At 38.4% G+C, this 22133-nt stretch overlaps 3 protein-coding genes across 4 annotated transcripts in view; 1 reads left to right on the top strand and 2 right to left on the bottom strand.

Moving 5' to 3' along the window:
- LOC149578345 (tRNA (guanine(26)-N(2))-dimethyltransferase 2-like) overlaps positions 1-22133 on the top strand; it is a 65266-nt gene that overhangs the window by 9221 nt on the left and 33912 nt on the right. For both annotated transcript variants that reach the window (XM_089828349.1, XM_089828350.1), the window contains 2 exons: positions 9812-10183; positions 21686-21773. In XM_089828349.1, the coding sequence (XP_089684475.1) occupies positions 9812-10183; positions 21686-21773 (460 nt within the window). The remainder of the gene's footprint in view (positions 1-9811; positions 10184-21685; positions 21774-22133) is intronic.
- Positions 2075-3085, bottom strand: LOC149578347 (uncharacterized). The gene is made up of 2 exons (XM_089828352.1): positions 2677-3085; positions 2075-2569 (listed from the first exon to the last, which is right to left on the bottom strand). The coding sequence occupies exons 1-2, from the start codon at positions 3061-3063 to the stop codon at positions 2228-2230; spliced, it is 729 nt and encodes a 242-aa protein (XP_089684478.1). The 5' UTR covers positions 3064-3085; the 3' UTR covers positions 2075-2227.
- LOC149578346 (uncharacterized) lies at positions 3129-3935 on the bottom strand. The gene is made up of 2 exons (XM_089828353.1): positions 3709-3935; positions 3129-3580 (listed from the first exon to the last, which is right to left on the bottom strand). The coding sequence occupies exons 1-2, from the start codon at positions 3841-3843 to the stop codon at positions 3221-3223; spliced, it is 495 nt and encodes a 164-aa protein (XP_089684479.1). The 5' UTR covers positions 3844-3935; the 3' UTR covers positions 3129-3220.

Here is a 22133-nt window from a genome sequence, read left to right as displayed (position 1 = left end):
ACTCCAATTGTAATCCAATCATGTACAACCAATTACCCACTCGCTTTTATTTCTGCAAGTCCCTTAGTTGCTCACTATTAAATGTGTCATTAAATTCTATTGAGAAAAGATTACTTTTCATATCTGTCATCGTCTTCATTTTTTTCTGGAATTTCACCAAACTGATGCATGCCTCACAGGCTGGCAGATTCAGTACACGTATGTCTTGCCCCAAATTGCAACCAAAAGTTTTACAAATTCCCAATCTTCTATGTATAGGTATTTCATCAAACATTTCGCATACCATTCTGAATTTTCCGAGTTTTGCGTCATAGGACAGCTTGTCTCAAAGTTTTGATCATAAACTCACCATGGTAGTTACAAAAGTTTGCACCCAGACTGCTGTATAACGAGATGTTTGTATGTGTTTTGGGTTTTCATTCATTTAAATTGCAATATAACGTATAACATACCCAATCTGTAGCTACTCATTAAACATTACAGGAATCTCTCCTCAATAAGTTGAGACTCCAAAAGATTTACAAAACTTCTAACCTCATAACTGGTGAGAGAAGACTTAATAATCTGCTAACCTGCTACCATTTTGACTGGATATATATGTTGCAGAAGTTCAAGTTGCAGTACTAAACTATTGACGTAATTTTCATCCCTTCAACACCTGGGCAGTTGTTGGAATGGACAGATTATTCCTTGTAGCACCAATGCACAGAAATACAGGACATACCCTCAGCTAACGCCAAATCTCAGAAATCTGGAAAAGAATTTTCCCAGAAGTGAAGAATAGGCTCTTCTTAATCCTCAGACCCACTCTTTAGCAATTAAAGCCTTGGAGTTCTTACCACTTTCCTTTGCATAGACTCAACAATAGTTTTCTCTAATTATTCCACCTATTGGAGTGTTGTCATCTACAGAACCTGATGCCTCCAATTTTCCCTTCCAACTTCAAAGTCAAAATAATAACCACGCTTAGACAGAGGACTTCCACCTCTGTAAACAGCCAGATACTAACTTGCTTGAGCAAAAGTTGTTTGTGATTAACAACCATAATCGCATAGCCAGTCTTATCTATCATTGATTATGGCAGTTTGAAAGCCTGCGGATTGTCTCAACTCTAAGAGATTTAAATACCTGCAGCTGCCCTCTTTGAACCAACCAGTCTATATGATCACAGAAAAACTCTTCAACAAAAGACATGATAGAATGGTGCCCTTAAGAATTCCGTTCAGACTCCTTGGGTTTGACTTTCACTTCAGCGGCGAACTCTAGGCTCATGCTCAATCAATAAGATGTGGAGGACAACCTTGTAGCTAATCTCGTGTCTCTAAGTTTCTAACAGGCCATTCAAATTGGGCGACGTCTAAAACACAATCTAAAACATAAATCTTACCAAGGGAGACACTTGTTTTCTTTTTGCTTTTCAAACTTTCAATTGTTCCCTTGGCAAGACTTATGTTTTAGCCAATACCTTCAAATTGCACCAACGGACTGTGAACCTCAGACCTTCAACCCTGCAGTAAGATGATGGCACACCACAACAAAGTTCGATTCTACTCTCTCTGCAACCATGAACTTGAGAAGCACATAGGGAACTCCACATCTTTGAGCCTGTAAATAACATTGGAAAAATTCTTTTCAAGTGTGATGGTGGACTCCTTGGGTTTGACTTTCACTTCAGCAGCTAACTCTAGGTTCGTGCTTAGTCAATAAGATGGCGAAGACAACCTTGTAGCTAATCTTGTCTCTATAACAGACCATTCAAATTGCACCAACAGACCGTGAACTCCAGACCTTCAACCCTGCAGTAATATGATGACATGTTGTGGCTTAGTTGCCGATTCGTGACACGAATCCGATTCGGGCACGTGAATCGGATCCGTGGATTCGGGATTTTTTTTTTTTTCCCAATTATGATTCGTGGAGGATTCGTGCATATATATATACTAAAAAATAAGAGAAATATACATAATTCTAAAACTAAATCATTTCATCGTATGAATCTAGTATACTTGATCAATGACATTGATAATTAATCTATTTTCACGATTATAAAGAAAATCAACACATTCACATTGAATTATTGAAAGTGAAAGCTTGTAACATTCAAAATATAGATCATTAAACTTAAAGTTTATAACATGATTTACTCATAAAAGAGTCAAGAGTCAACACTAAAGTTTTTTATTTAATCATCAAATGGATTTTCAAGAAAATCCGCATCAGAGGGGTACTAGTGAGCTGCAAGTGCTGCATCTGTATTAGTAGAGGAACCCAAACCACTAGTAGTAGAGGGGATTGTTAACTCATAATCCTCCTCCTCATCATCCACATCAATCAAAGTGGATCTAGCAAGATCTCGGATGGTCATATCTAAATCAGGAGTCTCGGGTGCTACATCCCAAAGCTTTTCGGGCCCCTTCTTGTACTTAGGATCCTTCCGTGACAACAAGCGCAAATTGTTGTGAATGAACACAAGGTCTTCTGATTTTTTTGGAGCCAACCAGTTGCGTTTGATTGAGTGGATAAAGGAGTAAGTACTCCAATTCCGCTCAGCGGCAGAAGAGCTGGCAACCTAAAGAGAAATTAAAAATTATCAATACAACAATCAAGATAAATAAATTAAATAATAAATTCAAGGAATTGAGAATGTTAACCTTAAGCTTAATTTTACAAACTTACTTGGGATAGGACCTTTATGGCAAGAGGTTGGAGGTATGTGAAGGCTTGCCCATGAAGGTACCACCATTTGATGGCACCCATCCTGCTTTGGTCTGCTATGGCAATAGGGTCGAAATCCTCACCTGAGTTGAAAGCAGCAAATTCACTCCTCACAATTGCCCCAATCTCTGGATCTTGGAATATCTTAGCTAGTGCCCTCTTATACCCATCTGCAACCTCTGCATCTCTAAATGGTGGCACTCTACCTGGAAGGCGAAGTACATCTGCACTATAGTACCTGGGGATAACAAAAGACAATTGAACACTATCAAATATCAATAGCACAAACATTGGATAAAATAAGCACAAACATTTGATAAGAACTACAGTACCTCGGGGATAGAGCATATGCAAAGAGGTGCAAAGGTGTGGTCATCTTGTTCCATCGATGATGAACAATTTTTTCCACCTTCTTGTAAAGGGTGTCCTCAGGATCATTCTCTCTCCTCTGTATGACCTAAGATATGAAATATGAATAATAATTATAATTAGTGAATATGTCAATTTAAACTTTAGAATTTAGATATCTCTCAAATAAAAAATTGTTGTAAAAGAGCGTAAAACTTACCATTTTAATTTTTTCCAGCATACTATCCATGGAATCATAAATATCCCCAAGGCATGGCTCATCACTATCTGCGAAGCGAAGCATTGCCATTATTGGATCGGTGATTTCCAACACATAACTCACAAGACCCCACCAATCCTCATCTAGTATCATTCTTCTCACATTTAAAGCCCTTGCTGTATTGGAATTCTTCCAAATGCCCCATTGGGGGCTAATGACCATATGCTTCAATGCTTCTTTTACCTTCACAAGTCGTCTCAAGACGATTGTGTGAGAGGCAAAGCGGGTTTCAGCAACCTAAGAACATGTTAAACTCAAGTTAGTAAAACATTTAAAAATTAAAACATGTTAATGTAAACAACAACAAAAATTAATAATTGTGGAATCCAATAATATTCAATTATATATTAAATATAAAAATTTACCTTCAATAACTCCAAGTCCGAGAAACTCCTAAAAATTGCTTGTGACATGTGGTGATTTGTCACAAACATTTGAATCTCTTCAGCTTCCTCATATATCCTTTTCACCCAATCTATTTCGGTGCCAATTGCTTTCATCACTAAATTGAGAGAGTGGACGGTGCATGGTGTCCAAAAGATATGATCATATCTAGACTCTACAATTATTCCTGCAGCCCTGCAAACTTTTGCATTGTCCGTGACCACTTGAACAACATTATCAGGACCTACTGACTCTATGGCATCAATGAGAATGCGTGAAATAAATTCTGCATCTTTCACTTGCCCTTCACAATCAACTGCCTTCAAGAACATTGCCCTCTTAGGGCATACAGCAATAACATTGATCAATGGACGGTTTCTACAATCTTTCCAACCATCCGAAATAATAGACACACCCAATTGAACCCAAAAATCTCTTATTGGTTGAAGTTGAGCCTCTACATTTTTCCTCTCATCATGTAATATGGTAGTGCGCAACTTCTCATAACCAGGCGGTTTGTAACCATGGGGTGCATCATTTATTGCTTCCACCATCTCCCTAAAATAAGGTGATCTAGCAAAATTAAATGAAACACCATTTGCAATTAAACAACGTCCAATTTTGTGATCAGCAATGTCTCTCTTTTCAATTTGGAATGCCCTATCTAGTGGGCCTCTCTTGCGGGTGAGTGGAGATGGGTCTTCATCTTCATCATTTGTAGTTGGCATAGACAAAAAAGGATGTGTTCTTGTGTTTGTTTGATCAAATGATGGTGTTGGTATATTTGTTTTTTGGGAAGCACCACGTTTTGCTTTTGCAACTGCTCTATCAACATCATCTTGCTCTTTTGCTAATGCTGCTATTTGTGCAGCTGGTAATCCCTTCTTATCACTACCTTGACACATGTGAATTCCTTCACCCGTAGGGCCCAAAAAATGTAGTTTCACTCGGGAATAGGAGCTTCTATGTTGTATGTTGCAAAAATTACATTTCCATATGTATGCCCCACCCCCAGGACATTGTGCAACTCTTGTTGTGTGTCTCCATAAAGGAGACCCCTTATCAATTTTGAAGCTTGGTGATGCAGCCCCACCCCCACCCACTGAGCTTTGACTACTCATTGTTCTATTCTTGCAATCTAGAAAAAGTGAAAGAAAACCATGCTTCACACTTGCACAAAAACTTGAAAATTTGGAAAACTAAAAATAAATCAATAATCTATGAAAGAATTCAAAAATATGGTTGAAATGCATACCTTAAACACTTCTTGCAAGGTATTTGAAGCTCCACAACTGATCTCCTTCGAATCCAAGCACTTCACTTCAAACTAGCAAGTATGAGAGAGCAAAAGAGAGCAAAATAGAGAGCAAATGAACTTGCATTGTGATTTAGAGGGTCGTTTTTAGGGTTTAGGGCCTTTAGGGCAAAAAAAAAATATTAAAAAATGATAATGGGCCCACGTTTTTGCATACTCCTCCTGTCATTGCCGCGGATTCACGCGGATCCGTGCGTGGATCCTCGAGGATCCGGGCAGGATTCGTAATCCTGCCTGTGGATCTGTAAGGATCTGCAGGCCGCAGATCCTTACGGATCCACAGGCAGGATTACGAATCCTGCCCGGATCCTCATGGATCCATACGTGGATCCGGATCCGAATCGGACTCGAGCCCGGATCCGGCCTTTTCCAGGCGAATCCGGTAACTAAGGCCACATCGCGGATCCTTACGGATCCACAGGCAGGATTACGAATCCTACCCGGATCCTCACGGATCCATACGTGGATCCGGATCCGACTCGGACCCGAGCCCGGATCCGGCCTTTTCCAGGCGAATCCGGTAACTAAGGCCACAACATAGTTCAATTCTATTCTCTATCTGCAACTGTGAACTTGAGAAGCAGACAAGGAACTTCTCATCTTTGAGCCTGTAAATAACGTTGGAAGAATTCTTTCCAAATGTGATTAGACCAATTATGGATATATTGAATGATGCATTTGTTGGCACATACACCTCTGGATGACATTCCACTGAAATATTTAATCTGCCGTGGCCCTAGGAAATTTATATATCTCAACACAACAAAGTTCAAAATTGCCTAATGTGAGCTGTCTGTTTCAATATATATATGTTGAACTTTATGAAAGAAAACCCCTCAGCATGAAGTGGGGGCTTCCACGGTAATGACAAAATAATAAATACCAACCTTTGAGTCCTGTATTTTTTCAATATACAACAATTATTTAAAGAAACTGGGCTCTCTATCGTGCAAATATGAATCTACTTCATCAATATTTATCTACAATATTGAGTAATAACATTATGATTTATTGGCTGTTAAACAACCTTATTATTCAGAAACCGTTTAAATTCGCAATGATCAGAATCAATGTATAATTATAAACTTAATGAAACCCCCAATATTCCAAGGTTCTGAACACAATAATTCTCCTCTTCATCCACACGGTAGCATGAGATAATGAAATATATATTAGGCTTATGTCTTAGTTTGTATATTATTGCCCACAAATTATTTCCACGCCATATATTTTGACCACTAAATAGTTTGTCGCCAAAACATTAAAGCCTAATAATATTTGGAATCGAATTATCTTTTATCAAGGGAGCCCAAAACATTAACTCACGACACCGCATTTTTTATTAACTTCTGCAAGGCCAGTATTGATGGCCATGTAATCGGGAACAAATCTGAGATTTGTCTTTTATTTATTGATTTGCAGAAAATATATCCTGAAGCTCTCACAATCTTCACAAATTGTTCTTGATAATTCTCCGAACATAATCATGCTGCACTTCTGTCACTCATGAAATCTCATAAGCTGGCAGGAGAACCAGCTCTGATACTACTATAATATTCTGCCTGGATATGTAACCCCAAATTTCTCACAAATAATTCCAAAATTATAAACATATAAATTTATGCAACTATAATTCAACTTATCTTGTCAATAACACTCACATAATTGTTCTTGCATTATAACAACTAGAATAACATAAGATAATCCAATCTTAGAAATAACAACAATAGTCAGATTGGAAAAACACTAGAAAGGAACATGTAAATCCATATGTGAACCTGTTGAGAAGTCACTACAAATGATGAACAGGGTTTGCATTCAATCCACCAAGAGCTTGAAGATTTCCACCTTCAGGGTCTGAACATGAAAGCTGAAAGCTTCCCAAGTTTGTCTAAGAGAAATCTGAAATCCCAATCAATATCCAAGCATACCAAATGAGTCTCCGTTCCTTCTTTTAACACATTAAGCTGTAACTTCAGTTTCCTTTCTCTGTCTTTTGTCCTCTTCCCCGTTGTTACCATTTTCCCCTTTTAATTTAAAATGACCCTGTTAATAATTTGCAGTTGGCTCCAAATAAGTCACTTTTTAATTGTTTAATGAAGTAGACTCGTAATTTCCTAATGTCTTAAAAAGGGACGTTACACGTACTGTACATAGATGACCCCAAGAGTTGATGACGAGGAAAGCCCATCCAGTCTGATCAATTTTTGAAAAGATAACCCAAATCATCCCAAGCTTCATATGGTCAGACAGAAGGCAAGAGATATGAGAGAGGTCAACATTTGTTTTAGCTAGCATATCCACTGCCTTGTTACTCTCATGATAGCTGTGGGTGAATAACTTATTAATGAAACTTTTATGAATAGCTAGAGCTTTCTCGAAGGACAACTTAGCCTTCCAGTTTGGACAATCCAGTCTAGACAACACCTGAATGACCACCGAAGAATCCCCTTCTACTAGCAACTTCTAACATTGCAATTCTTTTGTTAGATGAAGAATTTCCACTATAGCCGACCATTGTGCTTCATTGTTAGTGGGAGCACTTGGAAGAAATGAACCAGCTTTAACAAATGTGCTTTGATTGTCCATTAGGATGACCCGTATTTGCAGCATTTGGATTCACCTTGGACGTGCCAACAATGTAAGCTTTAGGAATCCACTAGGGTTTTTGCTTCACTAAGCATGTTACCTAACATCTTATCTCCTACTCCTTTAACATGGTAGTTTTTTCTGATCACTGTTGCTTATGTTATTTGCCATGATGCTAATGCATTTGTCGTAGAGAATTTTACAAGCTCAACCCAGAATTATGAGTTTCATTGTCAGCATCTACATGTAAATAAAAATGCCAACTTCAACTTCGGCTGCCTAGTTGAACAGGTTTGTAATTAAGAGCATTAAAGTTTTACTGATACTAACTGGTAAAGAAGAGATTGTTTGTCTAATTTTATAGTTTACTTTGGTCCATGACCTGGTTTTCTCCACCTTTTTCAAATGGTGTATCAACAAAGCTGAATCTTGCTATTGGCCAACTCACAGGCCAAACGAAAAAGTATAAAAATGTGTAAATGAACCCTTTTTAGCTCACCATGGTTGATGGTTTGGATTAGCCTATCAGTGGCCCTTGTAGGCTAAGTCGGTTAAACAACTCACAGGCCAAACGGAAAAGTACGAAAGTGTGTAGATGACCCCTTTTAGCTCACCATGGTTGGTGGTTTGGACTAGCCTATCAGTAGCCCTCATAGGCTAAGTCATTCAGTTGAAAGGTCCATGTCAGCAGTTCAGTAGGCCAATTCCCTTCCAAAAGTTAAAGGTGTCCAGGATTGCTCTTCGATTGGGTCAGTTTAGTATATTTGCTATTTATAATAAGTCATTTATCAGACATTTTTGTATGTGGCATGGCACCTGGATTGGCCTTATTTGCAGTGATGACCTTTCGGCATCTTTGTTGATCAGGCATTCAAGGATCTGCCAAATATAGAAAATCAGGGGTTGTTAGAGGTGGATCCTTACTATTTTTAGTAAGGAAGTTGGATGCATAGTGGGAACAATGGTGGATATCCTGGTTTTGACAAAATCAAGTAATAATGAGTATTTTCGGAGTTATAACACTTTAATTATTATAAAGTAGTACTTTATTAATAATTAATCAAAAAGTGCACATCACTAAATGTTATTTGATTTTATTATTAAAAGAATTATCTAATGATTATAAAGTCAAATTATAAAGTGTATATGAGGAATAATATGAAGTGCCAATTTAGAGGGAGATAGTGTTTATTAAGATATACTTTATATTATTTTGTTGTGCACCCAATCGAGGGAAATGTAATAAATAATTATATTTTGAACTTTGTAGCAAAAAGCACATAATATTTTAGAATATTTGCACAGTTTGGTACTGCAGGGAAGAAACGTGTGCTTGTAACTTGGCCCTTAATACCCAGTAACAGGGCAGCATTGGAACTCTATGACCTTAGCAGTAGATTAGCATTCTGCTCATTACAATATGTTTCTACGAGAGAGAGAGAGAGAGAGAGAGAGAGAGAGAGAGAGAGAGAGAGAGAGAGAGAGATTGTTATATTTAAATTTCTATGCATATGTAAATGGATCAATACAGACAATCATTGGGTTTCAGGTTTTATTAGTGAAGCATCTGCAAGAGCTAAATAGAGAATATACCTTTTTGTAGATTGTTATGTTTATTTTCTATGAATATGTAATGGATCAATTCAAATAATTCATTGTGTTTCAGGTTGTGAACAGAGATTTGTCAATTGCAGTACTGCGGACTTTTGTGGCTGTTTATTAAGATATACTTTATATTATTTTGTTGTGCACCCAATCGAGGGGAATGTAATAAATAATTATATTTCGAACTTTGTAGCAAAAAGCACATAATATTTTAGAATATTTGCACAGTTTGGTACTGCAGGGAAGAAACGTGTGCTTGTAACTTGGCCCTTAATACCCAGTAACAGGGCAGCATTGGAACTCTATGACCTTAGCAGTAGATTAGCATTCTGCTCATTACAATATGTTTCTACGAGAGAGAGAGAGAGAGAGAGAGAGAGAGAGAGAGAGAGAGATTGTTATATTTAAATTTCTATGCATATGTAAATGGATCAATACAGACAATCATTGGGTTTCAGGTTTTATTAGTGAAGCATCTGCAAGAGCTAAATAGAGAATAAACCTTTTTGTAGATTGTTATGGTTATTTTCTATGAATATGTAATGGATCAATTCAAATAATTCATTGTGTTTCAGGTTGTGAACAGAGATTTGTCAATTGCAGTACTGCGGACTTTTGTGGCTAAATGTAATGAAGAGTATGCTGAAATATGTGCTAAGAAAAAGGGCAGAAAAATGGGTGCAAGTAGCACTCAGGCTGCTCCTGAACTCGCAGCATGTGGTTCTTCTGAACCTGTGGCATCTACACCTGCTGTTGATGATGTAATAGGTGAGCCAGCTACTGTTGTGAACACAGCCCATTTGGAAAAAGACAACGGAGTATATAATTTCTCAAATGGAGGGGTTCAATCAGAAATCACAGATAAAGTACATGAAGTTTCAGATGAAAGAGCTAATCCAGTCATAAAGAGAGTACGTGAGGAACCAAGGCCGCTTCGCATTCTTGAGGTCAGTGTACATATATCTGAAATAAAACTCTAGTTTTAGCTTTGCTGTTAAGATTTCAAGAATTAACTATCAGGAACTAATTTGGCCAGTGTTATAGTTTTGAAAGTTAGCCATTGCTTATGATTCTGTCCTTAGTTTCGTTCTTTATGTCAGTAGCAGCATGGGAAAGAAATCCTGGTTGCATGAACATTTATACGATACTGTTTAGATATCAGACTAGAGGGATGAAACCTTATGAGGGGTTTTACATTATTGGTTATGAATCTTGTTGTTCATATGGCATTTTTTATGGATATGGGAATGGTGAGATATAGTCATAGTAGTAAGATCAATGCACTTGCTTGTTGAAGGACCCTCTCTCACTTGTGAAGTAATGGTCATGTTCTTTATTAGAAATTTGAGAAGAATAAAGGCGAAGGCATTGTTTCAACAGCTCACACTTCTTGGGGCAGCATATGCCATTGCACAATATAATCTTTGTACTATAGTTCATCCTTGCATTGTTCCTTTGCCTCCCCAGGGGAGTCATTAGCAAATCTATCTAAGATTCTAATTTTGGAGGCATTGTTTTTTACTTCCAGGTTATTGCTGTTATTGTTCTCGTTCAAATTTATATTATCATATTGTGTTGGCTATGAAGTGGTCCTGGGAGGAGATAGACATACTCTCAAAAGTTTTCTTGCTGTTCATCTCTGATTGTTGGCAAAGATTACTAAACGGTACTTAAGAATGACGAACTTAATTTTGAAACTGGTTGGATCTGTGGTCAGCTATTTCTGTCTGATGACTTTCAAAATTAGGTTCAATCCTCACATATCCTTCAATTTTTTGTAGCAACCTTGGTTTTTTTCAGTTGGACATATCTGACCCCAGCCTAACCATTCTTCGTAGGGAAGTAAACTTTATTTGACGTAGTTTCTTACTCTTCTCTGACTAGTCTAAGAAACTCGGCACTGAACGTCAATGTTATTCTAACGATGGCCAAAGGTGGTTTTTGGTGATAGCTTGTGATGGGGACACAACCCAAGAACAAAATGGACACAACAGAAAAGGGAAATTATATTAACTGAGAAAATAAGCTAGTACAAATAGTACAGAGAAAATAAACTTCAGAACATGCCCTAAGGGCTTACAATAGCATAAATCTGGAGAATATTTCTCCTTTTAGCACCTCCTCTCAAACTCCACTCCGAACTGCCTTTTACAATGCCAGAAATCTCCTTAAATAGACCCCGAAGGGTTAAGGACTAGGAGTACATTCTAGAAAGTGCTAGTAGGCATCCACCGATGAAATAGAAGGTTCCGGAAGCTGCGTTAGAAGTCGGTGCAAATCTAGAAGAATCCAGAAACGGTAACCGAACTTCCGGGAGGCATAACTTTTGAACTGTAGCTCCGATTGACGAACCGTTTACATTTTCGGAAAGCTCTCGAAGCGCTCTATAGCCTTATGGACCAGCTTCGCTCGTCCCCCATTTTTCGACCCTTTTCGAGGTCATTTAATGCCCCAAACCTGACTTTGAAGCATTCTTAGGTCTCCAAAAATCGAAAAACTGCAATAACTTTCAAACCGTGGGGCCTATTGACCTGATTCTTTTTCTGGAATGCTCTAAATCATGATTACATTCATCTGGCCAATTCACACCTTCTAGTTTACCGAAATGATGGCCCAAATACATGCTCCTATTTTTTCGGGATTTTCAGACGCACTGATAGTTGAACTATGAGAGTTGGAACCTTTATTTGAGCCAAATGGGTATCCAAAAATGTAAAGACATGAAACATAAACTAAGTCTAAGTACATCTTTTTGGGTGACACAGGATTGCCCTTATACCTCTGGATGCTCCTGCATCAGACACCCAGGGTAGATTGAAAAGTGACCCTGTCACTTTATGGATGGTAGAGGAAATCCCAAATGGGAAACCTCAGCTGTTGAAATCCAAGTTGAGTCTTCGATCGGCCGTCCTTTCCATTTGACCAAATACTCTTCATACTGCCTGTTTCTGGTACTCCTACCCACACGATGATCTAGAATGTCTTCTATCTACTCCTTCTTAGAAGCAGGAATTGGACATGGCTCTAAAACCAGCTCCTCATCTGCACCATCATCATGATACTCTGTTAAATCTGCAATGTTGAAAATGGGAGAAATGTGAATACCATCTGGCAGCTCCACCTCATATGCATTTCCTGAGTCATGTTTCTTCAAAACTTTGCAGGGGCCAAATTTCTTCATTTTCAGCTTGTTGTAAGTACCAACTGGAAATCTTTCTTTTCGTAAGTGCACCATGACTAGATCCCCTACTTGAAATTCCTTATGTCTTCTCCTTTGATCAGCCCTAGCTTTATACTCTTGATTCATCTTGATAATGTGTGCTTGAACCTCCTCATGTAGACGCTTGATGTGTTCAGCAAATTCCTCAGCTTCAGCACTTGTCCTCTCCCCTTGTTCTATCTTCCTCAATTCTGGTGCAGTCCTTGGGCTATTCCCATATACAATTTGAAATGGTGATTTTCCAGTACTCCTATTTACAGAGTTATTATAAGCAAACTCTGCCTGTGGTAGAATCAAATCCCATCCCTTGGGCTTATTTCCAACTAAACATCTCAGCAAATAGCCCAGACTTCTATTTACCACTTCTGTTTGGCCATCAGTCTGTGGGTGATGCGTGGAACTGAATTTCAAGTCTGTTCTCAACTTCTTCCACAATGTCCTTCAGAAATACCCCACAAATTTAGTATCTCTGTCAGAAACTATACTCCTTGGAAGACCATGTAGTCTTACCACCTCTTTGAAAAACAAGTCTGCAATATGGACAGCATCATGAGTTTTGTGGCATGGAATGAAATGTGCCATTTTGGAGAACCTATCAACCACCACGAATACTGAGTCATTACCCCTTTGTGTCCTTGGCAATCCAAGAACAAAATCCATACTTATATCCTCCCATGGCCTTGATGGAACAGGCAATAGCTGATATAGGCCATTATTTTGACTAAACCCCTTGGCAACTTGACAAACCTGGCAACTCTGTACAAACTTCTTCACATCCTGTGTAATTTGAGGCCAAAAATAATGTTCTCTAAGAATGGCAATGGTCTTATCCCGACCAAAATGTCCTGCCATCCCTCCACTGTGTTTCTCCTTAATCAGATTTTCCCTCATGGAACTCCTTGGAATGCACAATTGACTACCTTTGAACAACATGCCATCCTGAATCAAATAATCTAACCACTTTGTTCTATCTACAGCAACAGGCTCTTTACAAGCTTTCCATGCTTCAGCAAAATCAAGATCCTCGGGGTACAAATTCTTGAGTTCATCAAACCCAACTACTTCAACCTGCATTACTGTAAGCAGTGACTGTCTCCTACTTAGTGCATCTGCAACCCTGTTAGATTTTCCACTTCTATGCTTCAACACAAATGTATAACTCTGCAAGAATTCTACCCACTTCATATGCCTCTGATTCAATTTACCTTGGCTATTTAGGTATTGTAATGCCTGATGATCAGTATACAAAACAAATTCCTTTGGCAATAAATAATGCCTCCATTTCTTTAAGGCCTGAACTATTGCATAGAATTCTTGATCATAAACAGAATACTTCTTCTTTGCATCATTCAATTTTTCACTAAAATATGCAATAGGCTTACCTTCTTGGCTTAATAAAGCCCCAATAGCGCTGCCATTAGCATCACAATCCACCTGGAACACTTTTCTAAAATCTGGAAGTGCCAACACAGGCTGTTCTATCACCTTCTTTTTCAGCAATTCAAAACTTCTCGCAGCTGCTGCAGTCCATTTGAACTCTTTTCTATCCCCTCTTATTGTATCAGTTAGGGGTGCACATATGCTACTGAAATTCTTAATAAATTTCCTGTAAAAACTAACCAGACCATGAAATGATCTTACCTCAGTAGCAGACCTTGGAGTAGGCCATTCCAAGATGGCTTTTACCTTCTCTGGATCCATTTTGAGACTTTCAGGTGATATAACAAATCCCAAATAGACTAACTCCCTTTTTGCAAAGACACACTTCTTTAGATTAATTAACAGTTTCTCTTCCCTTAGCCTTTCAAGGACAGTACGAATATGCAGTAAATGTTCTTCCAAAGTCTTGCTGAAAATTAAAATATCATCCAAATAGACAATAACAAATTTTCTCAAGAACTTCTTAAGTACCTCATTCATGAGCCGCATGAAGGTGCTTGGGGCGTTCGTCAATCCAAAGGGCATGACTAACCACTCATAAAGACCCTCCTTGGTCTTGAAGGCTGTTTTCCACTCATCTCCTTCTTGAATCCGTATCTGATGATAGCCACTCTTCAGATCTATCTTTGTGAAGTACTGAGCTCCACTCAAGCAGTCCATAAGATCATCCATCCTTGGTAAAGGAAACCGGTACTTGATGGTTATCCTATTTATAGCTCAAGAATCTGTACACATCCTCCACTCTCCATCCTTCTTTGGTGCAAGTATTGCAGGTACTGCACATGGACTCAGGCTCTCTCGAATCAAGCCCTTTCTCAACAACTCCTGAACCTGTCTATTTAGCTCCTCTGTTTCAGTAGGAGTCATCCTGTGAGCAGCCTTGTTAGGCAAACTAGCTCCTGGAATCAGATCTATCTGATGACTGATTTGCCTTACTGGTGGCAATCCATCTGGAACATTATCAGAGATAATATCTCCAAATTCCTCTAGTAAATCTGAAACTTCAAATGGTATTTCACTACTACCTTCTTTATCTTTCCTAGGAATCAAAGCATAGCACATATGCTGATGTTTCATGCCATCTAAAAACTTCCTTCCATCAACAAGACAAATCCTAGCACTGCTACATACCTTTTCACCTTCCTTTTTCATGGTCTTCAATTTGTGGCGAACTCCATCCTTTGTCAGAGAGTATGTGTTTGCATGTCCATCATGTATTGCATGTCTATCAAACTGCCATGGTCTACCCAACAATAGATGGCAAACATCCATCGAAATAACATCACAGAGAACTTCATCATGGTAACTCCCAATTTTGAATTTTACTAAACATTGTTCACTTACCAGGACCTTATGATCATCTTTTACCCAAGAAATCCGATAGGGTTGGGGATGTTTCTCCCTCTTGAGCTTTAGCTTAGAGACCATCTCTTCTGATACCAGGTTATCAGTGCTACCACCATCAATGATCACGTCACAACATTTATCCTCACACTTGCATTTGGTACGAAACAAACTCCTTCGTTGTCCTGGTTCATTCTCACCACTTAGTAGGACTCTTTCATTTACCAAGGTCTCTCCTTTTTCTGCATCCTCTGAATGTGATGATTGTGCATCCTCATCCACATGAGCAACCCTAGCTTGGCCCTCAGCTCTCCTATCCGTCCTTCCTTGTCGTTGAGGGCATTCAAAGGCACGATGACCTTCTTCATTGCAATGGAAACAGGTACCACGGAAGCCTCCTCTTCCTTGTCCACGTTCTCTACCTCTTCCTCTTTGATTTCCAAAGTCTTGATCATGAGAGCGGTTGAAACCCTCATTCCTCTGGTTTCTACTAGTACCCACATCTTCATTTTTCTTTTGGGTTTCATTGCGGCCTCCATATGATCTACCGCTTCCCCTTCCTCCTTGACCGCGCCCTCTTTGTCTTCCTTCAAACCTTTTATTCAGCTTCTCTTCAACTCGTAGGGCAAACTGGTATGCCTCTTCAACGCTGGTCATTCTTACCAGACTTAATTCCTCCTGGATGCTAGGTCGCAACCCACTGATATAACGAGCAACCTTCTCCTTATTTGCTTCTGCATGCCCCGCTCTAATCAAGAGTCGGTAAAACTCCTCTGTATATTCTTGGACTGATCTTCCTGCTTGCTTTAACCCATGCATCTTCTTAAACAGATCAAGCTCGTAGTCCACAGGAATGAATTGCTTCTTCAATTTGTCCACCATGCGATCCCATCTTGTGATCTTCTCCTTTCCTCTTCTAAGTCTTTCCAGTTGAATCTCTTGCCACCAGATTTTGGCATGGCCTTTCAGTTTGGCCTTTGCAAACTTAACCCTATCTGGGTCCCTTATATCCTCATACTCAAAGTATTCTTCCAGTTCATTGATCCAATCGATCAAGTCATTCGGTTTCAGATTTCCTCAAAATATACCCACTTCAATTGTAGGTCTTTTCCCAAACTTAGTAATGGCCCTAAAAAGTCTTTCCTCTACAGGATTCAGAACTTCCCCGTCAACTTCCTCTTCTAGTCCCATTACTTCCTCTTCATTGTCATCCTCACTATTGTCACCTGCGGCAACATTTGCTCCTCTACGAAGCTCCTCTTGCAATGCTTGTACCTGCCTCTGGAGGGCTCTAACCTCCTCAGGATCAATAGCTCTGGCCCTTCCGCCACGCTCTCTTCGTGGAGGCATCTTCTAATTCGAACCCACAACCACACAGTCCTGGTGCAAACTGCCTCACAGTCGGCGCTCTGTCTACACACTCAGGAAAAACCCGCTCTGATACCACTTGATGGGGACACGACCCAAGAACAGAATGGACACAACAGAAAAGGGAAATTATATTAACTGAGAAAATAAGCTAGTACAAATAGTACAGAGAAAATAAACTTCAGAACATGCCCTAAGGGCTTACAATAGCATAAATCTGGAGAATATTTCTCCAGATTAGCACCTCCTCTCAAACTCCACTCCGAACTGCCTTTTACAATGCCAGAAATCTCCTTAAATAGACCCCGGAGGGTTAAGGACTAGGAGTACATTCTAGAAAGTGCTAGTAGGCATCCACCGACGAAATAGAAGGTTCCGGAAGCTGCGTTAGAAGTCGGTGCAAATCTAGAAGAATCCAGAAACGGTAACCGAACTTCCGGGAGGCATAACTTTTGAACCGTAGCTCCGATTGACGAATCGTTTACATTTTCGGAAAGCTCTCGAAGCGCTCTATAGCCCTATGGACAAGCTTCGCTCGTCCCCCATTTTTTGACCCTTTTCGAGGTCATTTAATGCCCCAAACCTCACTTTGAAGCATTCTTAGGAGGTCTCCAAAACCCGGAAAACTGCAATAACTTTCAAACTGTGGGGCCTATTGACCTGATTCTTTTTCTGGAATGCTCTAAATCATGATTACATTCATCTGGCCAATTCACACCTTCTAGTTTACCGAAATGATGGCCCAAATACATGCTCCTATTTTTTCGGGATTTTCAAACGCACTGATAGTTGAATTATGAGAGTTGGAACCTTTATTTGAGCCAAATGGGTATCCAAAAATGTAAAGACATGAAACAGAAACTAAGTCTAAGTACATCTTTTTGGGTGACACAGGATTGCCCTTATACCTCTGGATGCTCCTGCATCAGCTTGAGGAAAAGAAAGAAGGCACGAATGAGACAGAACAGCAGATAGAGGAGTAAATCGAATATCTTAGTAAGCATACTTGAAGTAAAGTGTGCCCCATAGACAACAAAGAGATAAAAGACTTTAATTATAGATAAATTTAGTAAGCATACTTGAAATAAAGTGCTAGGGAGAAAAAATAAATGTTATATTGAGTTCAATCCCAGGTGGTCTTTTTCAAAAAACATACATAAAGGCTTGTACCCTGCGGAGAGACAAGATTGTTATTGCTTAGTTAAGTACTAGCTCTCATCAACTCCAATGTGAAACAGGGCTGTGGAAAAGGGCGAAAGAAACTTGGGAATAAAGGGTGTGTATTTTTTGCACTTCTAGGGCAGTCAAATCTGAAAGACACTTCATTTTGGAGCATTATGCTTACATATATATTACAAGCAATTGTGTTAGTGTCTTGACAGCTGGTTCTTGGTATAACCTTTTCAGTGAGGGGGCTGTGGAGAAATTGGGGGAGCTCTTCATCATCTTTATAGAAACAGAACTGAACTGCAAAAGTCAAAGATGGGAAGGCTGACTGTCCCATAGGCTATTTTATGTTTAGCCTCCTGTACATTAAATGTAGTTCGCCTTCTTCTACTTTTTTGCTCCCTTAGCGAAGATTCGGATAGCTGAAATGAAATTGACAGGAAAGGCTTATAAAACAGTTCTCAGCAATGGTAGTGTATGATTTGTTGTAAGTAATTACCAATTTTCCATTCCGGTCATGTAACTTATTCTATTACTGGTTCACTTAAGGAAGCCACTGGATCCATGTCTGGTTTGTGATGCTCTAGCCTAGTATCTCCATGTATTAGGCTTGTTTTGTGTAGGTAGACAAAGTGTTTGATAGAAGGGTGAGTGGATGGGTTTTCCAATAGATGAAAGCTGTGGATTCAGATTACACTAGACTTGTCTAGTCCCCTGGGGTGAAGTTTGGAAGTTTGGGGTGAAGAAAACCTATATTTGCTTTGTACAAGAGGCCTAATTGCTGATTACCAGTCAATTGTTTAGTAACATGGTTTAAAGAAACCCTATCCAAGTTTTATATATGTTGAAGAAGGGCATAAAGGGTATAGTAAAGGTGACCAGAGTGTCAAGGTTGGCCATTCCATGGGAGATATGTTTCAAAACCCTGTTTTGAAGGGCTCCTAGGAAGGCTAGGCTTTAGAAAATGAATTTCACCATTTAGGAGTTTGGAATTTGTATTGGATGTTTGAAAACCTTTATAATTGTAAATATGGTATCAACGAAGCCATAACCACCCCTGCTCTTCAACAATTGGTATTTGAGCATAGGTCTGATCTGGAAAAGGAAAAAGGTTGAAGTAAAGAGGGCCTTGCAAGGGAAGTGAGCGAGTTGAAGGATAAGCATGCTTAAGGAGATAAAAGAGTTGGAAGAGAAGTTAGCTGCAAGACGTGAAGTCCTAGAATCAAGCGAGAGAAGAGATGACATCACAGAGATATAAATGGGAAGAAATCTACAAAGATGTTGACTTTGTGATGAAACACAACTTGTAACCCATTTTTCTGGTGATTCACAAATCTAATGTGCTCAAGTAAAATTTCTAGAAAATCCTAGTTCAATCTGTTGCATGCCTTGGCCAGTACAGATTGTGCTATCATACCAGGTTGGTTGTTCTTAACATTCTTAACAGTCGAATGAATTGACTCATGATAAATATGATTCATTAAATGAATTGGCTCATGGTTAAATATGATTCATCTATTTCTTGGTAAACATTAAAAAACTCTCATTGCTATTCAGAGATAAGTTTTCCTAGGTGGTTGAGATTATTGCCATGATCTTGGAAATAATTTTTTACGCATCTCACGATGATTAGGTCAGTAAGCATAAAAATATCCATGGTGTTGGCATAACTGATATAACTGGTGGTAAGATGACAGGTGATGTTAGTAATATCATGGTATCGATTTGATTACATGATGATCAGTCATCGAGATGTTATTGATGTCAACTATTGACCCAGTGTTCCTAGTATGTTGACGAGCATAATCATGACGAGCAGTGTGTTGCAGTAAGGTTCAATGAGTGTAATCATTAAGAGAGCATGGAGATGTCTCTTGAAGTGCATATGCTGACCGCTGTTGCTGAAGTAAAGATTAAGGTGATTGTTGAATTAGCAGTGCAACTACTAAAACAGTTAGTGACAAGTGATAGGTGATCTGATTGGTTTGTCAAATCTATGTTGAATGGAGTAGAGCGGCCATAGGATGACGCGAAAAAGATAGTTAAGTTGATGTAGTTACGATAACAACTCATTATCATTACAGGTAAAGCAGTTCTATGATGGAAAGGTGACCAGTGAAGTAGTGACAGGTTTGTTGAACACATTAAAGAAAAAAGAGTTCTAGAGTAACAATCAGTTAGCCGATGATCAGTGATTGGTTTCAAGGTTGCAATGAATCTAGATGAGACAATCGTAATCCAACAATGTGGGTGAACATCTGGAGGTGATGATTTGGCATCACATTGTTTAAGGACAGCGTATGGAGAAGATTCTAGAGGAAGAAAATGTTTGATCAAAATGTGTTTGACCTCTTGGCACTGAATTCTATGAATCAGTTGGTGTGGTCTTGCAAACAAGTTTCCTTATTTAAGATTTGTCTTATGGCTCGTTGGATATGAGCGGGATATTTGAATTTCATATCAGTAACATGTTTAGGGTTTGATTAAGGCCATGGACTTGGAAGTCCTATATATACTAGTGAAGGATGAACAATGTATTGTTGGTTGTGGTCGAGCAAGTGCAAGGTGTGATCGATCCAGGAAGAAGTTAGGTGTGTTGAGAAGTGAGTTTGAGCTTTAGGGGATCCGATCAGGCAGAGGTAGTGTTGTTACAGCTTCCTTTTTAAGTTTCACGAGTCTCGAAAGTGCTCCCTACCAGACACTGTATTGATTCTTTTGTTAAAAATTTCTGGGGGACAAAAGTTTTTTAAAAAGCTTGGTGTTATGCTGTCTTTTTTCAGACACTAAAATCTTATACTTTTACTTTACGATAAGCTATTTGTAAGAAATTGTTTAGCATGCATTAAATTACTGAGTTTAATCATATATAAATACATATGGTGAAAGTGATGCTATTGTAATAATTGTTTACAGTCGTCATAATTTAAATTAAGCTCTCTATAATACTTTCTGTTGCATTTTCTTTTCAAAATCTTAGACATTGAATTTGAAGCTGAACTTGAACCAGGTGACCTAGTTTTCAAATAATATCAATAGATATGACAGATAGGCGAAATCTATATTTAGAAATAAAAGGAATGCAATCTTAAAGTGAGATTTAAGTTACCATAGATGATTAGCTTATATATCTTAATAAGGCCGATGAGCTTTGCAATGCCTTATTACACATAAATAATCTTTTTACAAACATAGACTATATTCCTATGCATAACATGAGAACCGACACAATATTATAACATTTACAAAGTTTACGATTACAACAAAATAGCTAATTTAGTGTATACTTAACTATAATATCTTGGTAGATTGGGAGATGGCATGTCAAAAGTAATCAATAGACATGTGAAGCAGTTTAAGCTCAGTTAGCAAGCTTGAAATGATTTTCATTTTATAGATTATCTGGGTTGTCTGCTATGATTGTTCAGTATTTGAGTTTTCCAAATGTAAGGTTGTAATCTGTTCTTTTTTTGCATGATTTGTGCTAAACAGTTTTATTGGATTATATGTATCTTTTTTTTTTATGGCATGCAACAGCCTACACATTGTGATTCCTAGATTAGAATATCACCACATTAAAGCAGTATTAAATGATTATACTGTCTTAGATTTCTAAAAGATATATTTAACTACCAGCTCTTTTTGTCCGAGGTGGAACCATTGTTATTGAAGTTGACAATCTCTTTGCTTGAAGTTGTGGAAGTAAAAATGAATTTATTTTCAGTTATTGGCATGCCTAGTTTTCATGGATGTCAATAGAAATAGATACGTTGATAAATTATTTCCTTGAGTGATTCATTTCAATTAACGATCATGAACTATCAAAGTTGAAACCATTTATATTGCATGTTGGTCCTTTTATTAGTATTATCTTAATTTTCCAAGAGACCAAGACATTATTTTTCTTTTGTAGGCATTGGCTGCTTCAGGATTGCGGGCATTGCGTTATGCTCGTGAGGTAGAAGGTGTCGGCTCAGTTGTAGCTGTTGACAACAATAAAGGTTTATCCCACTTGTAATCGACATTTCTATAAAAAACACATAGTTGATTCTCTACTTGGAATGATATACATGATGAGTTTCATTGTTTACATCATGTATTGTTTTGTATCTACTATTTGAAGTTTTACTTATTTAGTGAATGATGGTCAAAATTAATCTATATGAAGCATTGTTAAAAAAATCTCAGAAAGCTCACCAAACTAAATTTACATTCTGTCCAGACTCCTGAGTTTATGGCCAATATCCTGCCAGAAATTCATGAAATTGAGACTTAAGCTTGGCTTGGCTTTGCTATCATAAGTTGATTCCACTGATAAAAATTACACGTAGTTTTTGAAGCATTTGAGCATGTGTTGATGG

The sequence above is a fragment of the Cupressus sempervirens genome, chromosome 1 (assembly GCF_028749045.1).
Source record: "Cupressus sempervirens isolate cs-2001-9-10 chromosome 1, ASM2874904v1, whole genome shotgun sequence".
NCBI classification, from domain to species: domain Eukaryota; kingdom Viridiplantae; phylum Streptophyta; class Pinopsida; order Cupressales; family Cupressaceae; genus Cupressus; species Cupressus sempervirens.
The sequence above is the reverse complement of the archived record's forward strand: the minus strand, read 5'-3'. Positions and strand labels throughout refer to the sequence as shown.